The sequence below is a fragment of the Tachyglossus aculeatus genome, chromosome 11 (genome assembly GCF_015852505.1).
Source record: "Tachyglossus aculeatus isolate mTacAcu1 chromosome 11, mTacAcu1.pri, whole genome shotgun sequence".
NCBI lineage: Eukaryota > Metazoa > Chordata > Mammalia > Monotremata > Tachyglossidae > Tachyglossus > Tachyglossus aculeatus.
In genome coordinates, this window is record NC_052076.1 from 2,585,809 (window position 1) to 2,612,808 (window position 27,000).

General features: G+C 57.0%; 1 protein-coding gene across 2 annotated transcripts in view; it reads right to left on the minus strand.

Annotated features, from left to right (window-relative positions):
- Positions 1-3,892: 3,892 nt before the first annotated feature.
- ST3GAL4 (ST3 beta-galactoside alpha-2,3-sialyltransferase 4) overlaps positions 3,893-27,000 on the minus strand; it is a 35,467-nt gene continuing 12,359 nt past the window's right edge. For both annotated transcript variants that reach the window (XM_038753880.1, XM_038753879.1), the window contains exons 2-12: positions 15,003-15,078; positions 8,795-8,855; positions 8,593-8,674; positions 8,266-8,352; positions 8,066-8,163; positions 7,737-7,797; positions 6,321-6,416; positions 5,592-5,781; positions 5,272-5,415; positions 4,995-5,138; positions 3,893-4,750 (exon numbers count right to left, since the gene is read on the minus strand). In XM_038753880.1, the coding sequence (XP_038609808.1) occupies positions 4,664-4,750; positions 4,995-5,138; positions 5,272-5,415; positions 5,592-5,781; positions 6,321-6,416; positions 7,737-7,797; positions 8,066-8,163; positions 8,266-8,352; positions 8,593-8,674; positions 8,795-8,810 (1,005 nt within the window). In that variant the 5' untranslated portion in view covers positions 8,811-8,855; positions 15,003-15,078 and the 3' untranslated portion in view covers positions 3,893-4,663. The remainder of the gene's footprint in view (positions 4,751-4,994; positions 5,139-5,271; positions 5,416-5,591; positions 5,782-6,320; positions 6,417-7,736; positions 7,798-8,065; positions 8,164-8,265; positions 8,353-8,592; positions 8,675-8,794; positions 8,856-15,002; positions 15,079-27,000) is intronic.

Genomic DNA, 27,000 nt, shown 5'->3' on the forward strand with positions numbered 1-27,000 from the left:
CAGGAAATCCAGTTTTCGCTTGGCTCAGTGGAAAGTGCATGGGCTTGGGAATCAGAGGTCACGGGTTTAATCCCGGCTCCGCCACTTATCGGCCGTGTGACCTTGGGCAAGTCGCTTAACTTCTCCGGGCCTCGGTCACCTCATCTGTAAAATGGGGGTTAAGAGTGTGAGCCCCACGTGAGACAACCTGATCACCTCGTGTCTCCCCCCCCCCCAGTTCTTGGCAGACAGTAAGCGCTTAACAAATACCATCATTATTATTTATCTTCCTTTGGAATTGCATATCCTCCTCGACGGAGATGAAAATAATTCAGTCCCATGCCCTCTAGGTGCCCTCTTTTAATCCTTGATAAACTCCTTCCGCCGAATCTTTACACGAGCTTGTTTGTTCTTCAAAGCAGCACCCCGAAGTTGCCCTGCAGAATGCCACGCCTGTTAAAAGGTACACAAAGCGGAGGCTTGGCACTAGAGAGGCCCGTTCCTTTCAATCAATGAATGGTGGTGTTTATTCAGGGCTTACTGTGTGCACAGTTTGGTACCAAGCATTTGAAGGAGTACCGTATAACAGAGTCAGTAGACATGTTGGCAGTCTAAAGGGTTCTGGCCTCCTTAGCTCGAGAGGTGGCCGAAGAAGAGGGATGACGCAAAGTGCTCTGTACACAGTAAGCACTTAATAAACACGATTGACAGCGAGGAACCTAAAACCGACAAAGAGTATGCGTTTCAGCGGGAGCCATCCTGTTACGATGGAGGCACAGAAATAGTTCTGCAAAGAACAAACAAAATACCTCTCCTCTGACTTACCACTCTTTTCCAGGAGCAGCTCCTCCCAGGTCTAGAGAGCAACGGCCTTCTTTCTTCTTTTTAAAATGGTATTTAAGGACTTACTATGCATGGAGTAGGTTCAAGTTAATTAGGTCAGACACAGTCCCAGTCCCACATGAGGCTCACAATCGAAGTAGGAGGGAGAACAGGTTTTCAATCCCCATTTTGCAGTCGAGGAAATATGGTGGTATTTGTTAAGTGCTTACTAAGTGCCAAGCACTTTTCTAAGCACCGAGGTAGATACAAGGTAATCAGGTTGTCCCACGTGGAGCTCGTAGTCTTCATCCCCATTTTACAGATATGGTAACTAGGCACAGAGAAGTTAAGTGGCTTGCCCAAGGTCACACAGCCGACAAGCGGCGGAGCTGGGATTAGAACTCATGACCGCTGACTTCCAAGCTCGTGCTCTTTCCACTGAGCCATGCTGCTTCTTCGCTGTTTCCTGTAAAATGGCCTAATAGTGCCTCTCCCTCCCTCCTAGATCTGTCACGTCAGACCATAAGCTCGCTTTGAGCAGGAAACGTTTCTGCTAATTCTGATGTACTGAACTCTTCCAAGCGTTTAGTGGAAAGAGCCCGGGCTTGGGAGTCAGAGGTTGTGGGTTCAAATCCCAGTGCCGCTGCTTGTCCGCTGTGCTTCAGTTCTCTGTGCCTCAGTTACCTCATCTGTTAAATGGGGATTAAGACTGTGAGCCCCATGTGGGACAACCTGATTACCTCGTATCCCTCCCAGTGCTTAGAACAGTGCTTGGCACATAGTAAGCGCTTAACAAATGCCATCATTATTATTATTACAGTGCTTTGCACATAGTAAACGCTCAACAAATACCACTGATGAAAACTGAGGTCGCTTGTGGAAAAATGCTTGGGGACAGTAGAAGCATCAGACCCTTCAAAACACGAGTGGCATCAGCCCCCGCCCCAAGAGATAACTTGGCCTTCTAGAAAGAGCACTAGCCCGGGAGCCAGGAATACCGGATCCGAGTACCACCACTGGCACCGGTTACCGCTGTGTAACGTTTGGCTAAATCATTTCATCTCTCTGGTTCTAGCGTGCTTCATCTGTGAAACAGAAATGATAGGCTGTGAGCCTCACAGGGGACAGGGACTGTTTATGAGCAGATAACCTTGTAACGACCCCGGCACTTAGCCCATAGCATGTGCTGAATAAATGCCAGAATGATTAAGGATGCTTCTCTCCCCCAGGGACCAAGCTGTTCCTGGGCACTGGCCTCGGGGATGGCCTTGGATGCGGCAGCTTGGAGGCCCAGCTGCGCCCGGCACCTGCCCCTAGCCCGCTGGAATGATACGGTCACTTCCAGGCTCCTTGAGCCGGGACGGGGTCAGCTGGCCCCTCCAGCCAGCCCCTGCAGCTCAGGCTGGGTGCCAACTCCCTGGTGCAGCTTCGGGCCCCCGGCCTTCCCCGCCGCTGCCAGGCTCTTCTCCGGCAGCCCGGGCCGAGCTCAAAAAGCACCAGTGCCAATTGGTTTCCTAGTGACCTGACCACCCGCTTACAGATGATGCCTCCGACATCTGGGAGGGGACTGGATTGGCTGCCATCCAAGGTGGCACCCCTCAGTGCCCCCGGAAAGCCCGGGGAGGGATCCACAGGGCACTGTTCCTACCCAGAAAACAAAACTGTGAGTCCTCTCTTCACTCCTGGGTCCCCGCAGGATTCGGGATCAGCCCGAATCCTCTCCTACTCCTTCCGGGGAAAGGTCGGGATCTTAGAGAGCCCAGCGGCTCAGTCCCTGGGCACCCCAGCTTCCCCAGTTGCCTGCCTCCCTGGGGCACCCAGCTCTGCCTGCCAGCAATTGGAGACAGGCCCTGTGCCCAAGTGCAGATTTCAACGTGGTGACCGCCTGGGCTCCACCCTCTGGAAAAGCAGTCTTCCCTAGAAGCAGTCATCCCCGATCCAGGAATTCTGCTCAGGAATCTTGAGATTTCAGCAGCAGGGGCAGACGCCCGATGAGGAGGAAGGGATATGGTTGCCTGCTGCCGGATCAGCAGAATGCCCCGGACCTCCTGGGTGCACGACATTGGACTGGGCACCTTCTGCATGCAGGGGGCTGGACTGAGCAGGCCCACCCAGTCATTCCCCCCACTCAGGACGGGTCCTCCTTCAGACTGGCTGTCTTCCAGGTCTTTGGGGAAGCTTTCTGAGAAACCCTGGAACACAGCTGGGACTCGGCTCCCCAGGGAAACCTGGCTCCGGCTGTGGCCGCCGCAGGGCCAGCCGGTGAGGTGGCACGGGGCCCAGCTGGCCGCCCGACAGGGGCCGGGGGCTGGACAGCTGGGTCCGGGGGGATGGAGCTAAAGCGGGTTCTGGCTGGGTCCCGATCTCCTCAGGGCTGGTGGGCTGCTGACCTGGGGTGGGGAGGGTGCAGGCTCAGAGGGTCCAGGATCTTCCAGATCAAGCCTTGACCACTCCCCCCCCCCCAAAAAAAACAACAATCCACATCCACAGCAGGGCACACTGGGGCTGGGGGACTGGTCATAGGGGCTCAAGAGGGACTCATCTGGTTTGTTAGCTCGTCTCTAAGCCCGCTGTGGGCAGGGTACGTGCCTACCGACTCGGCGTGGCTCAGGGGAAAGAGCACAAGCTTGGGAGTCAGGGGATGAGGGTTCTAATTCCAGCTTCACCACTTGCCTGCTGTGTGACCTTGGGCAAGTCACTTAACTTTTCTGTGCCTCAGTTACCTCATCTGGAAAAAGGGGATTAAGACTGTGAGCCCCACGTGGGAACTAATTACCCAGCACTTAGAACAGTGCTCGGCCTGTAGTAAGTGCTTAACAAATACCATTATTATTAGTGTTATATTGTACTCTCCCCAGCACTTAGTATAGTGCTTTGCACACAGTAAGCACTCAATAGATATGATTGGCTGGTTAATTGATCTGGCCGTGGGGGGCTGAGGCAGCTGAAGATAACGAGCCCAGAGAGCGGGTGCCCGGAGACCCCCGCCCACACTGTCAACCCATCCAACATGCGGCCCGGGCGTGGAGGTGTCCAGAAACGGAGTCTTTCCGGCCCGGGACTCAGGACCTGGAGGCCATTGCTCCTACTGAAGATAAAGTTTAATGATGCTGTTGATGACGGTGATAATGACGATGATGAGAGTGATGATGGCATTTGTTAAGCGCTTACTATGTGCCAAGCACTACAGTAAGCGCTGGGACAGACACAAAATAATCAGTCCGGACACAGTCCCTGTCCCACACGGGGCTCCCAGTCTAAGGGGGAGGGAGAACAGGTACCTCCAGTTGTGAGAACGAAATTTCCTCACTCCCTGGTCCCCCCCGTCCTCCTCAGCCTAAACATCAGCCAGGGGACACTTCTCCCCTGGAGCCCGGCCGGAACGTGCCGGGGTACAAAAATTGGCAAAATACTCTTGTGTGGTCAAGGGGTGGGGTCCCAGCCCAGCACCATCCCCCCCCAACCCAGTCCTGAGGCCGTGAGGGCCGCCCGCAGCCCCCCGCTCCCGCGCAGTAATTAAATAGCCCGTTAAATAGTCCTAACCCAGATGAGCAGGGAGCAGTAACCGACGATGCAGCGGCTTCAGGCTCCCCCTCCCACCCTTCCTCCCCCCGACAGCGGGTGCCGGGAGTCTGTTGGGGGGCGGGACCGTACCATTAATCAAGTCTCTACCAGAGGGAGCCGATATCTGGCCCACCTGCCTTCCCCCGGACCTCCCCCCACGGTCCGTCTCAGGCTCCTCTCCCCGTCCCCGAGGCCCTCGGAGGGTTGTCCCCGCCTTTGGGGTCCCATCCGCGACGACTCGGGGGGCGGGTGGGGGCCGCCAGAAGGGCGCTCGACGTCTCCGTGGCCCTCGGCCGGGTCAGAAGTAGGTGAGGTTCTTCACTGCTCCGATGTCCAGCATCCGTTTGATGGCCAGAGCCTCATGCGAGACGTTGTGCTCCGAGGCCTGCGGGGAGGGACGGGCAACATCCGTTCAGTCCCCGTCCACGGACCCCCTCCAACCCCGCGTTGCTGTGGGATCTCGGGAGAGCCACCGTCCCTCTCTGAGCCGTCCCCGCCTCCCAGCCGCCAAGCACCGGGTGGAGGGGCCGCGTGGGCGGTCCCTTCCCGGCAGCCCGCCTGCCCTTCCCCGCCGCTTCCCCCCCGGCCAGAAGAGTCCGAGCCGGGGGCTGGTGGGCCCTCTCGCTCACCGCCATGGACTTGAGCGTGACCTGCTCGTAGTAGTGGATGGTCTGTCTCCTGTTGGACGAGTTGGGGTAGCCGAAGCCGGCGATGTGCACCAGGTCGCAGAGGTGCAGGGCCAGGGTGATGGCCAGCAGCCCCGTGGTGGGTTTCTGTGGGGGTGGAGAGGCGGCCGGGGGTTGCTCCAGTGCCCCTCCCTCCTCTCCAAGTTGGTCCCTCCCGCTTCCCAGCCTCAGTCCCGGGGGTCCCGGGGGGCGGGGAGTAGTGCTGTCCCCAGCCCCTCACCTGCTTGACCTTGCGGGTCTGCCGCATGGGCAGGCTGAGCAGCTTGGCGGCCGTGACCTCCATGAAGAAGGGGTTGAGAACGCGTACTTGTGTGGGGTTGGCTTCCCAGATGAGGGGGGGCTGCCTCCAGAAGCCCTTGCGGACCTGGGGGAAGGGGCGAGGACAATCGGGGTGGGCCGTGGGAAGCCAGAGCGGCGGCGGCTCTCATAGACCAGCGGCTTGGCCTCACGGGGCCGGGGGAGGGTCCCCCCGCTGCCCAGCGGCCCTCGGGAAGGGGAGCGGCCCCCCTCTCCTCTCCCCGGCTCTTGCCCGGGCCTCACGCGCTTCCTGTCGCTCAGGACGGTCTCCACCCAGTGAAAGTCCATGGCTTTGAACGGCACCAGAACCAGCAGGGTCTCGGGGCCGTTCTCCAGCTGCGGATCGAAGTGGGCCGACTCGGGGTAGAAGAGCCGCATGGTGGTCTTGGAGCCCACGTCCTGCTCGTAGCCGTGTACCGGGGCGTTGTTCAGCCTGGGAGACACCGCCCGTCAGCCAGAGCCTGGCCCACCCTGGCCAGGGGTACTGCCCATCCCGATCACCACAACCGCCTGCCCCGGGGTCAGGAACCTTGTCCTTTATGGTCCCTGGCACTGCCCGTCACAGTCATGGGCACCGCCTACCCCGGTATCAGGGGCAAGTCACTGGCACTGCCCATGCCACAAACGGTCTCCACCCATATTCCACCTCCTGGCACCCAAAAGCTGAAACTGCCTGTCATCTCGTGCCAGGGACCCAGCCCATCACCATAGGCCCAATGCTGCCAGTCATCCGTGGCGTGGGGCACGGCCCAGGAGCCGCAGCCGGGCAGGGCCCGGGCCTCGGCCAGCTCACCCTCACCGCCCTGGAGCATGAGTGTGGGAGGGGGCCGGGACTTTGAATTGGGAATTCGGGTCTCAGCCCTTTCCCCGAGGGGCACTCCTGTCCTGTGCCAACTCTGCTCCCCGGCCCCGAGGCCCAGGGGCTGCTGCTTCCCCCTGCCGCCGGTGCCCAGGGTCCAGACCGATAGGTACCTTATGATCACGTCGTACATGTCGATGACGTCCCCCAGGGAGCTGTTTCGCAGTCTGTAGCCGTTGCCCACCACGACGCAGCGGCGGCATTGCAACCTTCCGGTAGGGAGGATGTCAGGGGGGCTCGGCGCCTCTCTGCACCCCCTCGCCCACCCCAGGAGAGCCAGTTCACCCACATGTCAGCCTGACTGGCTCGCCCCGCCTTCCCAGGGGACTGCAGCTCTTCTCCTGCCCCCGGAGACCCACGGCTCTCCCCAACATCTGCCCCGGACACAAGACTGTGAGCCCACTGTTGGGTAGGGACCGTCTCTCTATGTTGCCAACTTGTACTTCCCAAGCGCTTAGTACAGTGCTCTGCACACAGTAAGCGCTCAATAAATACGACTGAATGAATGAATGAAAGGGGAAGGGGACCGAGGCCTCGAGCGGGGCACCAAAGGGGTGGAGGAACAGTTTGGGGTAGAACTTGGAGCAGCCCCAGCGGCCCGGGTGTGAAGTAGGGGGAGCAACAATAGAGGCAGAGAGAGACTAATCAATCGATCGTATTTATTGAGCGCTTACTGTGTGCAGAGCACTGTACTAAGCGCTTGGGAAGTACAAGTTGGCAACATATAGAGACAGTCCCTACACAACAGTGGGCTCACAGTCTAGACTAGCATAGAGACAGAGTGAGGGAGACAAGTAGGGGGAGCAACAATAGAGGCAGAGAGAGACTAATCAATCAATCGTATTTATTGAGCGCTTACTGTGTGCAGAGCACTGTACTAAGCGCTTGGGAAGTACAAGTTGGCAACATATAGAGACGGTCCCTACCCAACAGTGGGCTCACAGTCTAGACTAGCATAGAGACAGAGCGAGGGAGACAGACAGAGCTGCAGACAAAGCTATGGGCTGTGAGCCCGTTGTTGGGTGGGGACCGCCTCTAGATGTTGCCAACTTGTACTTCCCAAGCGCTTAGTCCAGCGCTCTGCACACAGTAAGCGCTCAATAAATATGACGGAACGAGTGAATGAAGGCAGGGTGGAGCGTGAGGCCTTGGGTGAACCCGTTCCTCTCACCCAAGTTCCCGTTCCCACCGCAAACTCCATCCCGTTACCTCAACAACTCCCTCCACGGCCCGAACTACTCCAGAAGCCCGGGCACTGCCGGCATCGCCATGGGCACTGGGAGTCCCAGGCCTGCCCTGCCCGCCCCTGGAGGGACGAGTGGGGCGAATTTGAGGGGAAAGGGGAGGTGGGAGGAGCAGAACTCTGCGAGGGCACGGGGGCACAGAGAGGGAGAAACAGGCACCAGAGGAGGGATAGGCACAGGGGAAGGAGGGGTGGCCAGGGCAGCCCAGGGGAGAACGTGGAGGGGGCAGGCCCAGACGGGGGCACGGGGTTGGGCGAGTCAGGACGGGGGCCAGGGGACACTCACCGCTGGATGTTCTCCGGCATGGTGTCACGGGTGATGGCCAGGACCTTCAGGAGCAGGTCCTCTGCCCGGCCAGGGGAGGGAAGCGGGCTGGTCAGGGGGGCCTTAGACCCCCTCCAGCCCCCGCTCACCAAGGTGGGACATCTGGACTTGCTGCCCCGCACCACAACCTCCCCATGGGGTGATTCGTGGGCAAACAGAGTAGCAGGGCACCTGGGTGGGCACAGGAGGAGGAGAGGCAGGGGCCAGACCTGGGGGCGGAGGGGGGCAGTTGCGGCTCTGGGGCTGGGTCTCTTGGGGGGGGCGGGGGGGTTCCCGGCGCACTCACTCACCGCTGCCCTTGGTTCCGTACGGTAGCTCGTAGGTGGATGGCGTCTTGACCCAGAAATAGTCTTTGAGCTGCAGGAACACGGGCTGCTCCCGCGAGTAGCTGTGACCAGGGGTCGAGTCCGAGGTCACCCTCACGGCCAGGCCCACCGGGCCCCCCGGCCTCCCACCACCACCCCCGGCTTCCCCGGCTCTGTCCACTCACTTGCCGATGAGCTGGGCCGCTTTCCGCCCCACCTCGCCTTGTGGACAGTCCCTCTCTGGCTTCTCATCTTGGATGGAGAAATGGGAACTGGGACAGAGCAGGGGGGCGGGAGGGAAGGCCATCGGCACGGGGACCTAGGGGGGCCAGCCCCCAACCCCCGGGGCTCTGGGGGCGGCCCACCCCATGCCCCCTGCCAGGGCCGGCGTTGGCAGCCAGTCTCCGCATGCCCGCAGGGGAACACCCGGGCCCCGGCGTGGGCTCCGAGGGTCCGGAAAAGCTCGTGCCCACCCTCGGGTGGCCGGGACGGTCAGCAGGGGGGAGACTCACAGTGCTTTGGAGCGTTCTTCTGGGAAGATGGAGAACCAGACCATGACGAGGAACAATGCCAGCACTGCCAGGAGCTTCCAGCCTACGGGGCAGGAAAGGTGAGTTAGCGGGGAGGGGCCAGAAGGAAATAGCCCCCCCCACCCCACCCCTTCCCGCCCCCCTCCCCGGTGCCCCGAGCCCTCGGGAGCCCGTGGAGACTCACGGAACTTGTTGATCATGTTTCTCAGATGGCAGCAAGGCTCATTCCGGCCGCCACGGCCAACCTAGGGGGTGGGCACGGGAGGGGAGGCACAGCATAGCTAGGGGGTTCAACGCCTGCCCCCGGAAGCACGGGACTCCAACCCCTGCCCGCCTCTGTCCCCACATCCCTCCCCTAGAGGGGAAACTGAGGCTTGCGGAGGCTTGCCTCCGCCCCGCAGGCCTCCTGCCTAATCGGTGGCCACCAAGGGGCTGTCTCTATATGTTGCCAACTTGTACTTCCCAAGCGCTTAGTACAGTGCTCTGCACACAGTAAGCGCTCAATAAATACGATTGATGATGATGATGAGTGGAAGCCAGGGGTCCTAGCCCCAAATCCTAGTGGATAGAGCTCGGGCCTGGGAATCAAAAGGACCTGGGTTCTAATTCCGGCTCCACCATTTGTCTGCTGTGACACCTTGGGCAAATCGCTTCTCTCGGCCTTAGTTACCTCATCTGTAAAACGGGGATAATAATGATGGTGTTTGTTAAGCGCTTACTATGTGCAAAGCACTGTTCTGAGCGCTGGGGAGGATACAAGGTGATCAGGTTGTCCCACGGGGGGAGCTCACAGCCTTCATCCCCATTTTACAGATGAGGGAACTGAGGCCCAGAGAAGTGAAGGGACTTGCCCAAAGTCACCTGGCGGACAAGTGGTGGAGCCGGAATTTGAACCCATGACCTCTGACTCTTAAGCCCGGGCTCTTTCCACTGAGTCAGGATGAAGATTGGGAGCCCCATGAAGGACAAGGACTGCGTCCAACCTGATCTGCTTGTATCCACCCCAGCGCTTGGGACACGGCACACGGTAAATGCTTAACGAATACCACAATTACTATTAGTAGTATTATTAAGTCCAAGTCACCACTGCTGCCAGCAAACCAGGACACCCTCCAGCTCCAATTTCCAGCCCCAGTCCCGTCGTACCCTCTTCTCCGGAGGTGCTGACCCACCGGCAGGGCCAGGTGTCCTCCCTGCCTGGGTCCAGGATGTCGTCGCTCCCCCTGACCAGGGCACGACCTGGCCCCTAAGCCCCAAGCTTCTCTGGGCTCCTCCGGCCTCCTCTGACGTCAAACGCAACGAGCTCACGGAGGGCAAGCCGAGCGGTTCTGCCCCCCTGCCCTGACTGGGATCTCCTGCTCGGGGTCTCTGTGCCATCCCTCCTCCCCCAGCCCATCCCCACCCAGGCCGGATCTCACCGGGACGGCACCTTCGGCGGCCGTCCGGGGGTAAGGGTGGCTCCCGGCGCTTCCAGCTCTCTGCGGTCCGAGGCAGGCTATGTCCTGACCTCGGCAGGGTCCCCGAACTCCGAGCCAAACACTATTTATCATCCACGTGGCAGATGGCGTCAGTGACTGGCAGACCCACCCTTTCTGGGCCCCTTCTCTCCCCGGGGGCCCGATTTCCAGTGACGGGGACAGCGCAGAGCCCGAGCTCGTTCGGCCACTTTGCCTCATGGCAGGTAGGGTCCACACCCCTCTCCACCCCGGCCCGACGGACACTTCCTCCCAATGCGGACATGGGCATACCAAGGTCCGAGGAAGGAAGAACAGCTGAGGCCGTGGGGCCTGTCGGGAAGCGCTTGGAGACCCCTCTTCTAATTGCGGCTCTCCCCCAGGCCTGAGACACCGAGAAATAAATGCTGATGGGATTTATTCGGCCCTTACTGCGGGCCAAGGACTGGGGTAGAGACAAGTTAATCTGCTCTGAGAGCGGGTTTCATGTCCCCATTATACAGATGAAGAAACTGAGGCCCAGAGAGGTTGAGTGCTTGCCCAAGGTCACCCAGCAGGTCAGGGACAGAGCTGGGGCTAGCCTGGGGACTCCTGACTCCTCACCCTAGGGTCTTTCTATTAGTCACTCTGCGTGAGCCCCGGGTGGTCTGAGGGCAGTGTCCCAACTGACTTCTCTTGAAGCTGTTCCAGCACTTAGCTCGGTGCTTGGCAGACAGTAAGGGCTTAATAAACACCGTAATCATCATCATCATCATCATTAATCGTATTTATTGAGCGCTTACTGTGTGCAGAGCACTGCACTAAGCGCTTGGGAAGTCCAAGTTGGCAACACATAGAGACAGTCCCTACCCAACAGTGGGCTCACAGTCTAAAAGGGGGAGACAGAGAACAAAACCAAACATACTAACAAAATAAAATAAATATAATGATGATCATTAAGCTATTCTGAACCTGAAGCAGGGGCCTCCCGGCTTCCAGTCCTGGGCTCAGACCCTGTCCTGTCACTTCCTCCTGCCCCCGTAACAACCAGAATGCCCTCCCATAGGAATAATAATAATAATGATGATGATGGTGGCATTTATTAAGCGCTTACTATGTGCAAAGCACTGTTCTAAGTGCTGGGGAGGTTACAAGGTGATCAGGTTGTCCCACGGGGGGCTCACAGTCTTAATCCCCATTTTATAGATGAGGTAACTGAGGCCCAGAGAAGTGACTTGCCCAAAGTCACACAGCTGACAGTTGGCAGAGCTGGGATTTGAACCCATGATCTCGGACTCCAAAGCCCGTGCTCTTTCCACTGAGCCACGCTGCTTCCCCTTCCTTCTAGACTGTGAGCCCGTTGTTGGGTAGGGACCGTCTCTATATGTTGCCAATTTGTTCTTCCCAAGTGCTTAGTACAGTGCTCTGCACACAGTAAGCGCTCAATAAATACAACTGAATGAGTGAACTCGATAACTATTAAGCATCTAATAAATACCATAAGCAAAAAAAAAAAAAAAGAGAGAGATAGGCTTCACCCTTGTGCCCAGTTCACTGAAATACGAGTCGGCTGGCATCCCACTGGGGCCACCCCTCTGCCCCCTGGGCTCTGCCAGTAGGGACCGTCTCTATATGTTGCCAACTTGTACTTCCCAAGCGCTTAGTACAGTGCTCTGCACACAGTAAGCGCTCAACAAATACGATTGATGTTGATGACGATGCCACCCTGGGTTCCGGTTGGGCAGAACCGCCACCAGCCCCTCTGGCCCGGCCAGCTGGAACAAAGCCTTTCAGGTCCCACTTTTCTGAGCCAGCGCTTAGTCCAGTGCTCTGCACACAGTAAGCGCTCAATAAATACGATTGAATGAACAGGCAGGCAAGCAACTGGGCGTGGGCTGGTGTCAGGCCAATGAGGAAGGGCAAGGAGCTGTTGGATAAACAGCTGGGGCTTCTAGCCTGGGGGTTGTGGGGGGAGTGTGGGGCGAGGAGGAGGCCTAACCGCAGCAGATCCGGGTAAAGGCCATGAGGGCCCCTACCCTCCCTCCCACATTCCTGCTTCTGCACCGTCTCCCAGGGACCTGATCCTTTCTTTCAATCGTATTTATTGAGCGCTTACTGTGTGCAGAGCGCTGTACTAAGCGCTTGGGAAGTCCAAGTTGGCAACAAATAGAGACAGTCCCTACCCAACAGTGGGCTCACAGTCTAGACGGGGGAGAGAGACAACAAAACAAAGCATATTAACAAAATAAAAGAATTAGAATGAACATGTACAAATAAAATAGAGTAATAAATCCGTACAGACATATATACATATATACAGGTGCTGTGGGGAGGGGAAGGAGGTAAGGGGGGGGGGGATGGGGAGGGGGAGGAGAGGGAGAGGAATCAATTGCATTTATTGAGTGCTTACTGTGGGCAGAGCACTGTACTAAGCGCTTGGGAAGTACGGGAAGGCCTCCTGGAGGAGGTGAGCTCTCAGTAGGGCCTTGAAGGGAGGAAGAGAGCTAGCTTGGCGGATGGGCAGAGGGAGGGCATCCCGGGCCCGGGGGAGGACGTGGGCCGGGGGTCGATGGTGGGACAGACGAGAATGAGGCCTAACGGTGTGGAGAGGTGAGGACCTCCCCTCAAGGTTGAGAAGCGCCTTGGTACTGGGTCGAGGGTCTGGGCTGCATCATCATCATCAATCGTAGTTATTGAGCGCTTACTGTGCGCAGAGCACTGTACTAAGCGCTTGGGAAGTACAAGTTGGCAACATATAGGGACAGTCCAGCATCTGCTGTCTGGCCCCGAGGGTCGCTGCCCACAGGGTCAGGGCCAGAATTAAAGCACCCCGCGGAGGTTGGAAGCCCTGGCCAGGCCCCTCATCAGGTCAGCCCCAAAGGCCCTCGATATGCACACTGCCCAGCCCTTAGAGGACAGGAGGCGGAGAGGACCTTCCCCTGGCTGGCCCCACTGACCCTTCCTGTCCCTGGTTCCCAGACAGGCTGGCCAGTGCCCGGCCTACAGCCGTGTGCGGAGCTTGGCATGGGGCTTAGCGTAGGGCTTGGCAAGGGCACAAAGGCACCTGCCAGCCTGAACGCTCCCTCCCACCACCCACACAAAGCCATGCCCTGGGGTCCGCCTGGCCTCGGCACCTAGTCGGTTTCTCTCCACCCCCCCAGCCGCGTTCACCCCTCTCCCCCATCCCACGGAGGGCACTTTCTCCAGCACAGCATCTCCTGCCCACCCCGGGGGGCACTAGAAGCAGGAGAGTTTCGGGGGGAGTGCCCAGCCTCCCCTCGAGGATCCCAGGAACTCCGGCTGTGACACACTCCTCTCCCAGTGTGCCCGAATCCACCCGGCCCTCCTACCAGCTCCCTACCCTGATGCCAGGGGCCTCTGGGGATGCCCAGCAGCCAGCACTCCAGCAACTTGGATGTGAGGGAGCCCCTGGGCAGCTCAGGGCACGGCTTTTCCAGCAGCTGTCAATGCCTAGTGGACATCACTCAGGTAACTTCCCCGGCCCCACCCCTGGGGTCACATCTGCAAGATTTAGGGCCCCCCTCGGGCCTTCCCAGCTGTTTGCCCTGGCACAGCCCTGCACCTGCAGAGCTTCAGGGGTTCCACAGTGCCCCAGAGAGCTTAGCACAGCTCTGTCCACCCACTCACGCGCACAAAGGGCGAAGATTCTCCCAAAGCTTGACCACCCGAGCCGGGTTTTCCCTCCCCCGCCGGCAACCTGGGGGTCCCGGGGGCCTCCGGGCTGGAGGAAGGAGCGGGACGGCAAGTAGGTGGCAGAGGCTGAGGCCCTCAGCTGGGTCCCTGGGCCCGGCAGCTGGGGGAGGAATCCGAAGCAGCCATGCCCCGTCTCCCCTTCTGGTCCCCCCGCATGCACGGGTCAACCCCAGCCCCCTTTCCCAGCTACATACGGAGCCAGGAATCCCCTGGGCCCCCTCCAAGGGGCAGCTGTCCCCGTCCCGCATCCTGGCCCGGCCGGCTCTGTGGCTTCCGCTCCCTCCGCCTGAGTCGGGCCCTTGTTTGTCAACTCGCGGCCCCGGGGAGCTATCGGCAGGGGAGACAAGTCGGCACAGCCAGGGCTGCCGGAGCGGTGACAGCTGAGGTCCTCCTACGGGGACCGGGCGGACCTCCTCCTTTCCCCCAGAGACGGGGGCAAATCGCGCCGTCCTTTGGTGTTTGTTAAGCTCACTGTGGACGGAGAACGTGTCTACCAACTCTATTGCACTGTACCCTCCTGAGCGCTTAACACAGTGCTTTGCATACAGTAAGCACTCAATGGATAGCTTTGACTGATTTAGACTGTGAGCCCACTGTTGGGTAGGGACCGTCTCTATATGTTGCCAATTTGTACTTCCCAAGCGCTTGGTACAGTGCTCTGCATACAGTAAGCACTCAATGGATAGCTCTGACTGATTGACTTAGACTGTGAGCCCACTGTTGGGTAGGGACCGTCTCTATATGTTGCCAATTTGTACTTCCCAAGCGCTTAGTCCAGTGCTCTGCACACAGTAAGCGCTCAATAAATACGATTGATGATGATGATGATGATGATTGCCACTGGGGAAGTGCCCTCCCTCCCGCTCCCCCGACCCTCAAGCCAACGGCCCGCGGGGAACTCTCTCTTTTCAAACTGTGTGGTGCCAGGGAAGCCTGCCCCTACCCCGGCTTGGCCCAGACGGGCAGCGGAGCCTGGGGATGTAGCGGCCACAACCTCTCACCCTCCCCCAGCCTCAGTTTCCCCTCTCAGCCCCACAGCCCTAGAGACTGAACTCTCCACTCGGATGACACTTCACGTCCCCGTTTGCCAGGGTCCCAGCCTCCGGCTTGGCCCCTCTGACCTCTGCATCCCCCAGCTCGGGACTGCCCTCGCCATAGATGCCAAGGGTCACGGATGCCCAGCACCCGCTCCCCCGGCTCGGAGCCTCACTGGGGACGGTGGGGAGGAACCGGGGCTCGACTTACCCTCTGTCGGCAGGGTCCACTGTGAGGGCGGGGTCGCCCCCGGAGGGCGGGCACTACAGTCCCATCGCCGGCGGCTCTGTGGGGAGATGGAGCGGGCAGGGGGTCAGGGCGAGGGTCGCTGTGGGGGTAGAAAAGGGCGGGCAGCCCATGGGCACCCTACGCTGGTGGCAGAATAATAATAATAACGGCATTTATTCATTCATTCATTCTTTCAATCGTATTTACTGAGCGCAGAGCACTGTACTAAGCGCTTGGGAAGTACAAGTTGGCAACATATAAAGACGGTCCCTACCCACAAACGGGCTCGCAGCCTAGAAGCGGGAGACAGACAACAAAACAAAACATGTTTCCAAGAGGCCTTTCCCAATTAATCCCTCTTTCCCTGGCACCCTTCAGCGTTGTCTACAGACTTGGATCTATACCCTTGGTCAAATTCATTCATGCATTCATTCATTCAATCGTACTTATTGAGCGCTTCCTGTGTGCAGAGCACTGAGCGCTTGGGAAGTCCAAGTCGGCAACATATAGAGATGGTCCCTACCCAACCATGGGTCACAGTCTAGAAGGGGGAGGCAGACAACAAAACCAAACATATTAAGTGCTTATTATGTGCAAAGCACTGTTCTAAGCGCTGGTGGACCGGTTTAAGCCGCCTTGTCCCGTCGCCCGCTCCTGGGGTCCTTGGATCCAGCCCTACCCCGTGCATTATCTCCTTGGGCCATCTCCAAGCCCCTTCCAATCAATCAATCAATCGTATTTATTGAGTGCTTACTATGTGCAGAGCACTGTACTAAGCGCTTGGGAAGTACAAATTGGCAACATATAGAGACGGTCCCTACCCAACAGTGGGCTCACAGTCTAAAAGTCCAGCACCTGAGTCAGGGCCTAAGGGGTGGGAGCAGGGTGCCAGCTGTCCGAGTGACCCCCGAGCACCCGGTTGCCCCCCACCACGGCCGGAGAACCAGGCGGCGGGGCAAAGGAGGGTCGACGGTCCAGTAGCTCCTTCACCCAGGCGCCGCCCCACCGTCCCCAGCCGGCTCGCTCAGCCTGTTGGTCCAGCTGTTCTAAAAAGAGAACATTTTCTTCCTGCGACTATTTAGACAGCTGCAAGCCTTGGAGGGGGCGGCCCCACTGAGGCAGGGTGGGGAGGGGGCTGAAAGGCAGGCCCAAGGCTTCGCCAGTTGATGAGGACGGGGATGAGCGCGGTGTGGGGATGGACCTAAGATGAGTTCCCACGGCAGGGGTCCGGGGAGGTGGCAGGGGACACGGGCTCAGCTGCAGTAGCAGGACTTGAATTGGGGACCCGCTTTTCCTGTGTCCCCCCCACCAAAGCCCAGACCTCTGCCCCCAACCTCACTCCCCACTCAGAACACTCTGCAGGGGGGGGCAGAGAAGAAGACTTTCGGGAGCCAATCCCTTCTCCTTGTCTCTGCCTCCTTATCCCCTTTTCCAGTTGGCCCGGGGTCCCCTCTTCTTACTTGTACCTATCTATTCTATTTATTTTATTTTGTTAGTATGTTTGGTTTTGTTCTCTGTCTCCCCCTTCTAGACTGTGAGCCCGCTGTCGGGTAGGGACTGTCTCTATAGGTTGCCAGCTTGTATTTCCCAAGTATTTAGTACAGTGCTCTGCACACAGTAAGCGCTCAATAAATACGATTGATTGATTGATTCCCCGATGCTCCTGGAGATCCGGAGGGGGTCCAACGCACCCTGCCAACACAGCTGTTTCCCGCCCGGCTGGCCGAGCCAGGGAAACTGTTCCGTAGCCGGGAGGGAGGTGGAAGTTGGGGAGGGGTGGTGGCCCTGGAGATGGACACAGTCCTATACGGCCATCCCTGGGTGACAAGGAGCCTTCTGCCTCAACCCCTACAAGAGTCTGGAGCAGACCAGACCCTCCGGGCTCCTTCCGTATTCTACTTCCCCCACAGCCAGAAACTGGAGTGTTCCCACTAATTTAGGGATGCCTCCACAGGTCATGAGGTCAAGGGTCGACATGGAGGAGCAGGGGCTTAATAATAATAATAACAATGGCATTTATTAAGCGCTTACTATGTGCAAAGCACGGTTCTAAGCGCTGGGGAGGTTACAAGGTGATCAGGTTGTCCCACGGGGGGCTCACAGTCTTCATCCCCATTTTACAGATGAGGTCACTGAGGCACAGAGAAGTGAAGTCATCATCATCATCATCATCATCATCAATCGTATTTATTGAGCGCTCACTGTGTGCAGAGCACTGTACTAAGCGCTTGGGAAGTATAAGTTGGCAACATCTAGAGACAGTCCCTACCCAACAGTGGGCTCACAGTCTAAAAGGGGGAGACAGAGAACAAAACCAAACATGCTAACAAAATAAAATAAATAGAACAGATATGTACAAGTAAAAGTCACACAGCTGACAACTGGCAGAGCCGGGGTTTGAACGCACGAACTCCGGCTCCAAAGCCCGGGCTCTTTCCACCGAGCCACGCTGCTTCTCCAATTCTTGCCCCTCTGGGCCTGGCTCTCTCTGGCACCAGGCTGGGACGGGCAACGTACCCAGGACCGTATCCGTTCGGTCCCATCCTGCTCCCGGATTCCCTCTTCCTGGCCAGGGGCGATAAGAAGGGGTGCTGCTCCGGGAGGCGTCCTGTCAAGGAGCTCCTAGTCAGTATCCTGCTCACTGTCTGACTCTTCCCCCTCTTAGCATCCCTCAGGACTGGGCAAGGCCGAAGGAAGGCCCAAGGGGGTGGCGCGCTGGCCTTGACTCTGCCAGGGGCTGCCGGCTGCATTGGTTATGCAGTCTGGATTCCTACTCGGTGCCCGGGCCCGGGGAAACCCCCTGGCCACTCCGCCTTGGCACTGGGCCCGGGACAGTGGGACGTGGGGCCGAGGTGCGGGGAGCCGGGCCTGGGAGAGGCGTCGGGAGAGGAAGAGCCGGAGCCGGAGGAACAGATGGAAGCGATTACCGGGCGGGGACGGGGACACGCTGGGGAGAGAGGGAGTGAGGGAGAAAAGGAGAGAGGGAGACAGGAACTAGGGAAGCAGCGAGGCTTATGGTGGGAAGAGTCATTCATTCATTCCTTCAATCGTATTTATCGAGCACTGTACTGAGTGCTTGGAAAGTACAATTCAGCAACAGATAGAGACCATCCCTACCCAACAACGGGCTCACAGTCTAGAAGGGGGAGACAGACAACAAAACAAGTAGGCAGGGGTCAATACCATCAAAAGAGATCAAAAGAATTATAAATCTGTACACACGCTCCCCACTGGAGGAGCGTGAGATGGGGGGGGGGGTGTCCTGTGAGGGGTAGAAGGGCACCCAGGACTGCTAATCCAAGTCCTCAAGCTCAACTCTGGGGACACAAACGATTAGGCCACTGGGCCCAGCGGTGCGCAGGCTGATGATGATGATGGCATTTATTAAGCGCTGACTATGTGCAAAGCACTGTTCTAAGCGCCGGGGAGGTTACAAGGTGATCAGGTGGTCCCACGGGGGGCTCACAGTCTTCATCCCCATTTTCCAGATGAGGGAACTGAGGCCCAGAGAAGTGAAGTGACTTGCCCAAAGTCACACAGCTGACAACTGGCGGAGCCGGAAATTGAACCCATGACCACCGACTTTGAAGCCCGGGCTCTTTCCACTGAGCCACGCTGCTTCTCTACCCGGGACCAGGGGACCCCCGGATCAGACCCGAGGATCACCAGACCATCATCAATCGTATTGATTAAGCGCTTACTGTGTGCAGAGCACTGTACTAAGCGCTTGGGAAGTACAAGTTGGCAACATATAGAGACAGTCCCTACCCAATAGTGGGCTCACAATCTAAAAGGCTCTAGAGATCCCTAGACTGGATACAGCAACACCCCCCCCCGACCAAGCCCAGACGCGGGGACCTCTCAAAGTAGGTGCAGGGACCATCATCATCATCATCATCAATCGTATTTATTGAGCGCTTACCATGTGCAAAGCACTGTACTAAGCGCTTGGGAAGTACAAATTGGCGACATATAGAGACAGTCCCTACCCAACAGTGGGCTCACAGTCTAAAAGGGGGAGACAGAGAACAAAACCAAACATACCAACAAAATAAAATAAATAGAATAGATATGTACAAATAAAATAAATAAATAAAATAAATAGAGTAATAAATATGTACAAACATATATACATATATACAGGTGCAGTGGGGAAGGGAAGGAGGTAAGATGGGGGGATGGAGAGGGGGACGAGGGGGAGAGGAAGGAAGGGGCTCAGTCTGGGAAGGCCTCCTGGAGGAGGTGAGCTCTCAGCAGGGCCTTGAAGGGAGGAAGAGAGCTAGCGTGGCGGATGGGCAGAGGGAGGGCATTCCAGGCCCGGGGGAGGACGTGGGCCGGGGGTCGATGGCGGGACAGGCGAGAGCGAGGTACGGTGAGGAGATTAGCGGCGGAGGAGGGACCACCCCCTAAACCAGAGCCAGGGACCCTCAGACCAGAGGGATCCCCAGATTAGATTTTGGGGAGCCGGGGCTGTAGGCCACTGCTCCGCCCACGGTGTCCCCATCCCTCTGGTTTGTTCTGGGCAGAGAGAGGAACCGCGACTGCAGAAGGGGAGGGCGGGTGCGGGGCCAACCGCCTTCCTCCCACTTCCCCCTGGAGAAGATTCAGAGTCAGCTCCTTGCTCCGGCTCCCCAGCCCCTCGTGCTGCTTTGCAGGCCTCTCCCCTTCCTCTTCCTCCTCCCGGTACCCTGAGCTAGCCCCGGTTCAAAAACCTGCGGCTCGTGGACTGTCCAGGGTCGCCTGTGTCATACACCTTCCCCTTCCCCACTAGGAAGCCACGTCTTTCCACAGCCCCCAGTGTCCCCAACACCTCACCTGCCTCTAGATGGGCCCGAAAGCTCTCCCCGGCCCCAACCCTGGCCGGGACCGGGCTGAGCTGGAAAGGGGCCTGCGGACGCGGGTTCTGGGGCAACGGGGGTCCTGTCCCGGAGCCTCCCTGGTAGCCAGAAGCAGCGGGCTCTAGAGAGGAAGGGGCCGGAGGAATGGGGACCCCCCGGCCCTCTCCCAGGCCCCGCCACCCTCCCCGCGCGGGCTGCGCTGGGGGCACGTTTTCATCCACGCTGGCTCAGATGCCGCCCCGTAAACTTTCACAAGGCAGGGCGTGGGGAGGGACCCAGGAGGGCAAAGAGGATGTTGGGGGAGGAAGCGGGCAGGACCAACGGCTGAGAAAGCAAACGGAGGGGCACCGGTGCCCGGGAGAAGGAGAGCGGATTAACTCAAGCACCATCCTCAGGAGTCTCCTCGGAGAAGGCTGCTCCCTAGGTGATGCTCAGGGTTCCGGATGCCCAGACCCGACACGGGCCCCCGGGGTTGGTTTGGGGCGGGGGCAGCGTTTCCGGGTGACGCGCTGCCCCCAGAATGGAAGCAGGGTTTTTCTTTTAAGGTATTTTTAAAGCGCTCACTCTATGTCAAACGCTGTTCTAAGCGCTGGGGTAGATCAAGGTGAATTAGTTGGACGCAGTTTCTGTCCTGCACAGGGCCCACAGTCTGAGTAGGAGGGAGAACAGGAAGAACTGAGGCGCGGAGAAGTCGAGTGTCTTGCCCAAGGTCACGCAGCAAGCATTTGGCAGAGTCGTTATTAGAACCCAGGCGCGTAATATACTCAATCCCCTTGCCCCCTTCTATCAATCAATCAATCAATTGTATTTATTGAGCGCTTACTGTGTGCAGAGCACTGCACTAAGCGCTTGGGAAGCACAAGTCGGCAACAACTTGTATCTATCTTACCTCGCTACTCTCCTACTTCAACCCAGCTCCACGCTTCGCTCCTCTAACGCAAAAACTACTCGCTGTGCCTCGAACTCGGCTATCTGGCCACCAACCTCTCGCCCACCTCCTTCCGTTGGCCTGAAACGCCCTCCCTTTTCATATCTAGACTTCATATCTAGACTTCTTTCCCCTTCTAGACTGTGAGCCCGCTGCTGGGTAGGGACCGTCTCTATATGTTGCCAACTTGTACTTCCCAAGCGCTTAGGACAGTGCTCTGCACACAGTAAGTGCTCAATAAATACGATTGATTGATTGACTGATTTCCAAGAGCTTAGTACAGCGCTCTGTACCTAGTAAGCGCTCGGTAAATACAAATGAATGAATGAATATCTGACAGACAATTACTCTCCCCCGCTTTAAAGCCCTACTGAAGGCACATCTCCTCCAAGACGCCTTCCCTGATTAAGACCTCATTTCCTCTTTCTCCACTTCCTTTATTCATCACCATCCCCAGCCCCCACTGCACTTATGTCCATATCTGTAATTAACTGATTTAGACTAATGTCTGTCTCTGGTTCGTTCAGTCGTATTTACTGAGCGCTTACTGTCTCTCCCTCTGGCTCGTTGTGGGGCAGGGAATGGTGCTTAATGCAGTGCCCTGCTGCACACAGAAAGTGCTCAATAAATACGATCCATTGATTTCCACTAGACCACGCTGCTGGGATTGGATGGAAGGCTAAGGGCATCTTCCAAGGAAACCTCCCGGTCCCCTCGCCGACCCGAACGGTCCAGTCCTAGCGTTCCGGCAGGCCGGGCAGGGATTCGCGGGCATGGGGCAGAGCAGACTTGCAGCTGTCTAGGCAGAGACTGGTAGACCGGGTGAAAACAGGGCAGACCCTGAAATCCAGTGAGGAGGAGAGAGACGGTCACCTCAAATGCCATCACAACCCTGTCCGCTCCGGACACCCCCACCGCCCCGCGAGGGGTCGAGAGGCGGGCGGTCGGAGAGAGAAGCAGCGAGCAGGTGGCACCGGGGAGAGGGCGGGAGGAAGACACGCCGGAGTCTTTGGTACCAAGTGAGAAGCAGCGTGGCTCAGTGGAAAGAGCCCGGGCTTTGCATTCAGAGGTCAAGGCTTCTAATCCCGGCTCCGCCACTTGTCAGCTGTGTGACTTTGGCCAAGTCACTTCACTTCTCTGGGCCTCAGTTCCCTCATCTGTAAAATGGGGATTAAGACTGGGAGCCCCACATGGGACAGCCTGATCACCTTGTATCCTCCCCAGCGCTTAGAACAGTGCTTTGCACATAGTAAGCGCTTAATACATGCCATTATGATTATTATTATTCTTAAGTGGGGACCGGGCATTGGGGCCGAGTGGGCATTTCCAGCGTGGGAGGCAGGGGCAACTGTGAGGCTGGGACCGGGGGGGTCCTGGGACCTTGGGCAGCGGCGGGTGGAGCCTGGGGACCCTGGGGGCTGCTCAGCATATCCGGCTACCACAGTCCGTTTCAAACAGGTGTTCCTGTGGGCACGGTTGAGTGAGCTGGAGATGCCAACTGTGCTGACCCATGGTGGAGGCAGAGGGAAAGCATCTCTCCTTCTCCAGCCCAGTCCGCACCCTCCGCTCCTCCACCGCTGATCTCCTCACCGTACCTCGCTCTCGCCTGTCTCGCCATCGACCCCCGGCCCACGTCCTCCCCCGGGCCTGGAATGCCCCCAATCCCTCTGCCCATCCGCCAAGCTAGCTCTCTTCCTCCCTTCAAGGCCCTGCTGAGAGCTCACCTCCTCCAGGAGGCCTTCCCAGACTGAGCCCCTTCCTTCCTCTCCCCCTCGTCCCCCTCTCCATCCCCCCATCTTACCTCCTTCCCTTCCCCACAGCACCTGTATATATGTTTGTACATATTTATTACTCTATTTATTTTACTTGTACATATCTATTCTATTTATTTTATTTTGTTAGTATGTTTGCTTTTGTTCTCTGTCTCCCCCTTCTAGACTGTGAGCCCACTGTCGGGTAGGGACTGTCTCTATATGTTGCCGATTTGTACTTCCCAAGCGCTTAGTACAGTGCTCTGCACATAGTAAGCGCTCAATAAATACGATTGATGATGATGATCTCCCCACAACCCACCCTGCCCCCTCTGCCCCGCTCGCCCTCCCCACTGGCGCGGGGCTGGGCGGCCGCTGGCCGGTCCTGTGGCATCCGGGCTCCCTGGCCGGACAGCCCGCTAGCCAGACGTACGTCAGCGGCTAAAGGCTAATTCGGGGCCAGCCCCTCGCTTGAGAAGCGGCCTCCTCCTCCTTCTCTTCGCTGCCCTGGGCCCCAGGGATAACTCCAGTCCAGGCTTTTGGAGCCGGCTGCAGCCTCCAGGCCTCCTCGGGTCCCTCTGAACGCCCCCCAAGCCTCCTTGGGCGCCCGCCGGGTCCCTCTGAACGCCCCAGGGCGGCCCGCTGGGACACCAGAGTGGCTGCCAGGCAGGGCTGGGGCACCCTAGCCCTTTTGGGGTGACTGGCATCCCCCCTCCCAGCCCTCTGCCTCCTTCCTACCCCCCACCCACCCCAATCATTACTAGAAGACAGGAAACAACAGCAAAAATGATATTTCCCTAGTGACTACTACAATCGATACCATAGGGATCCTAATAAAGAAGTTCATAATATCAATCAATCAATCAATCATATTTATTGAGCGCTTACTATGTGCAGAGCACTGTACTAAGCGCTTGGGAAGTACAAATTGGCATCACATAGAGACAGTCCCTACCCAACAGTGGGCTCACAGTCTAAAAGGGGGAGACAGAGAACAGAATATCACAGTTAATATAGATGCCATATTAACCAACCTATTGATAAATGTTACACAGCAAAGCCCAGCAGCCCTATTATTGAGGAATGTGTCTAATGCCCAAGTATTTTTCCCTGTAATATATAGTTTGGAAACAGTGAGACCTAGCCATTTAAAGTGCTTTGGAGGATAATTTCTGGGGATACAAAGAAGCAGCAATCCCTGGTGGAAAGAGAGTCAAAAAGTGGACCAGGAGACAAAAAAACCTGGGTTCTAATCCTGCACTGCCAGTTACTATTATCATTAATAGTAATAAAAATTATGACACTAATATTTCTTAAGTGCCTACAATGTGCCAAGCACAGCTCTCAGCACTGAGGTAGATACAAGGTAACCAGGTTGGACATAGTCCCTGTCCCAAATGGGGCTCACAGTCTTGATCCTCATTTTACACATGATTTGTTCATTCATTCATTCAACTGTATTTATTGAGCGCTGTGTACAGAACACTGTACTAAGAGCTTGGAAGGTACGGTACAGCAACAAAGAGACAAATACAGCAACCAGAGCGGGAGAACGGACGTCCACTCCAGAGCCGCAGCATCTCTCCGGAGCGGGCAGGACTGGCCCGGCTCGAGTTTCCTGAATGGGCAGGGGCATCGGCAGATCCTACAGAAAATGAAGCGGTTCATCCGCTCCAAACTCATCGTCATCATCAATCGTATTTATTGAGCGCTTACTATGTGCAGAGCACTGTACACAAACTCATCAGACTCAACCGCTCCCCAAACACATCAGGTCCACCGGTCCTCAAAAGGCCCAGGCTCACCCCCAATCCAACGGAAAGTTAGGAACTCCAAGCACCCGGCGCGGACCCGGTCACCCAACACAAAGACATGAGACACCCGGGACAGACACGAGACACTCATCATCAACATCAATCGTATTTATTGAGCGCTTACTGTGTGCAGAGCACTGTACTAAGCGCTTGGGAAGTACAGATTGGCAACATATAGAGCCGGTCCCTACCCAACAGTGGGCTCACAGTCTAAAAGAGCGGAGCGGGACTCAGCACAGACCCGGTCACCCAACACAAAGACATGAGACACCCGGGACAGACACGAGACACTCATCATCAACATCAATCGTATTTATTGAGCGCTTACTGTGTGCAGAGCACTGTACTAAGCGCTTGGGAAGTACAAATTGGCAACATATAGAGACGGTCCCTACCCAACAGTGGGCTCACAGTCTAAAAGAGCAGAGCGGGACTCAGCACAGACCCGGTCACCCAACACAAAGACATGAGACACCCGGGACAGACACGAGACACTCATCATCAACATCAATCGTATTTATTGAGCGCTTACTGTGTGCAGAGCACTGTACTAAGCGCTTGGGAAGTACAGATTGGCAACATATAGAGCCGGTCCCTACCCAACAGTGGGCTCACAGTCTAAAAGAGCGGAGCGGGACTCAGCACAGACCCGGTCACCCAACACAAAGACATGAGACACCCGGGACAGACACGAGACACTCATCATCAACATCAATCGTATTTATTGAGCGCTTACTGTGTGCAGAGCACTGTACTAAGCGCTTGGGAAGTACAAATTGGCAACATATAGAGACGGTCCCTACCCAACAGTGGGCTCACAGTCTAAAAGAGCAGAGCGGGACTCAGCACAGACCCGGTCACCCAACACAAAGACATGAGACACCCGGGACAGACACGAGACACTCATCATCAACATCAATCGTATTTATTGAGCGCTTACTGTGTGCAGAGCACTGTACTAAGCGCTTGGGAAGTACAAATTGGCAACATATAGAGATGGCCCCAACCCAACAGTGGGCTCACAGTCTAAAAGAGCGGAGCGGGACTCAGCACGGACACGGGCATCCAACACAGACATGGGCACTCGGCATAGATACACACGGCTGGCACAAACAGGGACTGTCTCTATCCGATGCCAACTTGTACTTCCCAAGCGCTTAGTACAGTGCTCTGCACACAGTAAGCGCTCAATAAATACGATTGATTGATTGATTAACACCCGGCTCAGCCTGCGGCACCTAACACGGACACCGACTCCCGGGCAACCGGCACAGATACTGGCACCTGAAGCACAGCACAGAGAAGCGGCATGGCTCAATGGGAAGAGCACCGGCTTTGGAGTCGGAGGTCACGGGTTCAAACCTCGGCTCCCCCGACTGTCAGCTGTGTGACTCTGGGCAAGTCACTTCACTCCTCTGTGCCTCAGTTCCCCTATCTGGAAAATGGGGATGAAGACAGTGAGCCCCCCGTGGGACAACCTGATCACCTTGTAACCTCCCCAGGGCTTAGAACAGTGATTTGCACATAGTAAGCGCTTAATAAATGCTATTGTTATTATACACGGGCACCCGGCATAGACACGGTCACCCGGTGCAGCTGTGTGACTCTGGGCAAGTCACTTCACTCCTCTGTGCCTCAGTTCCCCTATCTGGAAAATGGGGACGAAGACTGTGAGCCCCCCGTGGGACAACCTGATCACCTTGTAACCTCCCCAGCGCTTAGAACAGGGCTTTGCACATAGTAAGCGCTTAATAAATGCCATTGTTATTATACACGGGCACCCGGCATAGACACGGTCACCCGGTACAGCTGTGTGACTCTAGGCAAGTCACTTCACTCCTCTGGGCCTCAGTTACCCCATCTGGAAAACGGGGAGGAAGACTGTGAGCCCCCCGTGGGACAACCTGATCACCTTGTAACCTCCCCAGCGCTTAGAACAGCGCTTTGCACATAGTAAGCACTTAATAAATGCCATTGTTATTATACACGGGCACCCGGCATAGACACGGTCACCCGGCGCCAACACGGGCACGGGCCATTCGGGACAGAAATGAGACAATCAGCTCAGACTGGCGCACCCAGCAGAGACACGGGCAGCCGGCATAGATCGTGGCTCAGTGGAAAGAGCCCGGGCTTTGGAGTCGGAGGTCGTGGGTTCGAATCCCGACTCTGCCCCATGTCTGCCGTGTGACCTTGGGCAAGTCACTTCGCTTCTCTGAGCCTCAGCTACCTCATCTGTAAAACAGGGACTAAGACTGTGAGCCCCCCGTGGGACAACCTGATCACCTTGTAACCTCTCCGGCGCTTAGAACAGTGCCAACTGTTGCCAACTTGTCCCTCCCAAGCGCTTAGTACAGTGCTCTGCACACAGTAAGCGCTCAATAAATACGATTGATTGATTGCTTTGCACATAGTAAGCGCTTAATAAATGCTATCATCATCATCATCATAGTAAGTGCTTAATAAAGATAATAGTAATAACAATGATGGCATTTATTAAGCGCTTACTGTGTGCAAAGCACTGTTCTAAGCGCTGGGGTGGATACAAGGTGATCAGGTTGTCCCACGGGGGGCTCACGGTCTTCATCCCCATTTTCCAGATGAGGGAACTGAGGCTCAGAGAAGTGAAGCGACTTGCCCAAGGTCACA